This window comes from Formica exsecta, unplaced genomic scaffold (genome assembly GCF_003651465.1).
Source record: "Formica exsecta isolate Colony F162 unplaced genomic scaffold, ASM365146v1 scaffold37, whole genome shotgun sequence".
NCBI lineage: Eukaryota > Metazoa > Arthropoda > Insecta > Hymenoptera > Formicidae > Formica > Formica exsecta.
The window spans coordinates 1474066-1476278 of record NW_021850941.1 but is presented as its reverse complement, the minus strand read 5'-3'; the positions used below and the strand labels follow the sequence as shown (position 1 = coordinate 1476278).

Sequence of the window (2213 nt, the reverse complement as noted above, 5' to 3'; positions counted from 1 at the left end):
AATAATATAAAAATATGATTATATTTTTTTATATTTATTTCTATTAAAATATTTTAATTAATAAATCGTATTAACAATGTAGAAAAATAAATAATTTTTTATAATAATTTGCTTCAATTAATAATTTGCATAATTTTATATAAAATTATGCAGAGATAAATTAATTTATTTTAAAATTTATTTTGGAATTTTATTCAATAAAAAAAATGCAAAATATATAAATTGAATTAAATTGATCGTAAAAATGGTAATCGATACTTTTAATTGAATATAATCAACTTGTGATTGCTTGAGACGTGAATTGAGTTATCTTGCACAAATGATATAAAACTGATATATGTATGTATCATCTCAGATGATCTAAAATGGATTCGTGAATCATCTGTAAGGTCTATGAACTTCTAAATGCTTGAAATCTCCACAAGTGCCAGATCAGTAGTTTTTCTATCGTGAATTCTGCTATCTTCAAATCTGTAACTTTTATAAAAAAAAATTCAGCACTTACTAAATTTAATAAAGATAAAATTTATAATAAAATGATATAAATAATAATAAAAGCACTTTTATACTATTCTGCATACATATCACCTTTTAATAACTCTTTAAATTTTTTATATTGTTATGTTTTTTAATTATCCAAATTTATTTTCTAAACATTTTTGAAAGTGTATTTAATTTAGAATAATAAGTTTCTGCATGCACATATCCATGTTTAATTCATAGAAAATACTCGTGTTGTATACATACAACAGTGTGCAACTTTTGCACTGTTAGCTTACAACTAGTTTGAACTGACGTTTAATTACTAATGTAGCGCAAATGCATTAGCACGAGATGCTAGTGGCATTCCCTATAGCCGAAGTTTACTTTCGTGATGTCTGAGGATTATTTACAAGTTTGGCCACATTATCGATTTAATTTTCAGGTTGAATCACATTTATCGACATTGGCATCGCGAGTGAACGCGTGAATACATTAATTTCTAATAGCATCCATTTCGACGCAAATGTCCGAACCTGTTTAGGAACGAATAGTGGATCTTTGTATCCGGAATACTATGTGCTGTTTACTTTAAGCACTATTATTAAATATTTAACTACCAAAATGTGTAAATGAGTTGGTAATTGTAATTGTCTAGAAACTAAAAAGGATTTTACAAAATTATGAAATCTATCAGTAAATATTTTTTTTTTTGATTTAATAACAAAAAAGGATTATTAAAGAACAAACAATAGAGAAGAATAACTCGTAATTTTATATTTATTTTTTTAAATGTTGAATATGTTTGTAAAAGACACACACACATATTCTAATAATTCAAATAAAGTTATGTAGAACATGTTGCGGTTGCTATCCTTTCGAAAGCCTCAAAATCTATTTCATATTTCATGAGAATCGCTTTATTAGCTACGAGATGAAATTCTGCTGAGGATTCTCGTCATTTCATCTCGTCTCTTCTGTTAATTTCAAGCATCTATTAAAATTATGCCCACGTAAAGTACGGCATTAGCGGTATTAACCGGGGTCAGTGCGCTAGAAAGAACGCGATGACGGCCAGAATACGTGATGCGTTTTAAATGCCAGGAATAATAAATATACCTATATTAATATAAATATATATAATTAATAGTAATATACATATATTTGATTAATGTATAAACAAATATAAATATTAAAACAAATATAGAGATTATGAAATTTGAATCAAGGAATCTAAAATATAAATCAGTATCAAATCAAATTGGGGTATTTTTGTAGAAAGATGTTCATAAGATTTGTCATGATTGATATTAGTGTCAACACAACAACGTATTTATAAAATTTTATTATCGATTATTGTCGAGCTTTTATTTTTATAATAAAATTATGACAATCGATTATATTAATTATTTCTATACATAACACTATTATATTTTTTATATAAATATCTTTATATATTAAACTATTGCAAGATAATTATTTTGAATTTTGAATTATCTTTTATATTTATATAGTTTACATCATATTTATATTAATATCAATACGATTTCTTTAATGATTTTTTTATATTTGGCAGGTGTTGTCAACAGAGGAGATTCTTTCCGGAGAAGAAGATCGAGATCGAATTCTCTGGCGCCTGCCGAGAAAGAGACTGAAATACGGCGGTTACCACCCAAGGAAGTGGCTTCACACAACGTCGCTATGTTGGGCACAAGAGGAGTTGGAAAAACCGC

General features: G+C 26.5%; 1 protein-coding gene across 1 annotated transcript in view; it reads left to right on the top strand.

Annotated features, from left to right (window-relative positions):
• The window catches only part of LOC115239302 (GTP-binding protein RAD), a 43209-nt gene that overhangs the window by 27192 nt on the left and 13804 nt on the right, over nt 1-2213 (top strand). The window contains exon 4 of the mRNA XM_029813765.1: nt 2057-2213. Within this exon, the coding sequence (XP_029669625.1) occupies nt 2057-2213 (157 nt within the window). The remainder of the gene's footprint in view (nt 1-2056) is intronic.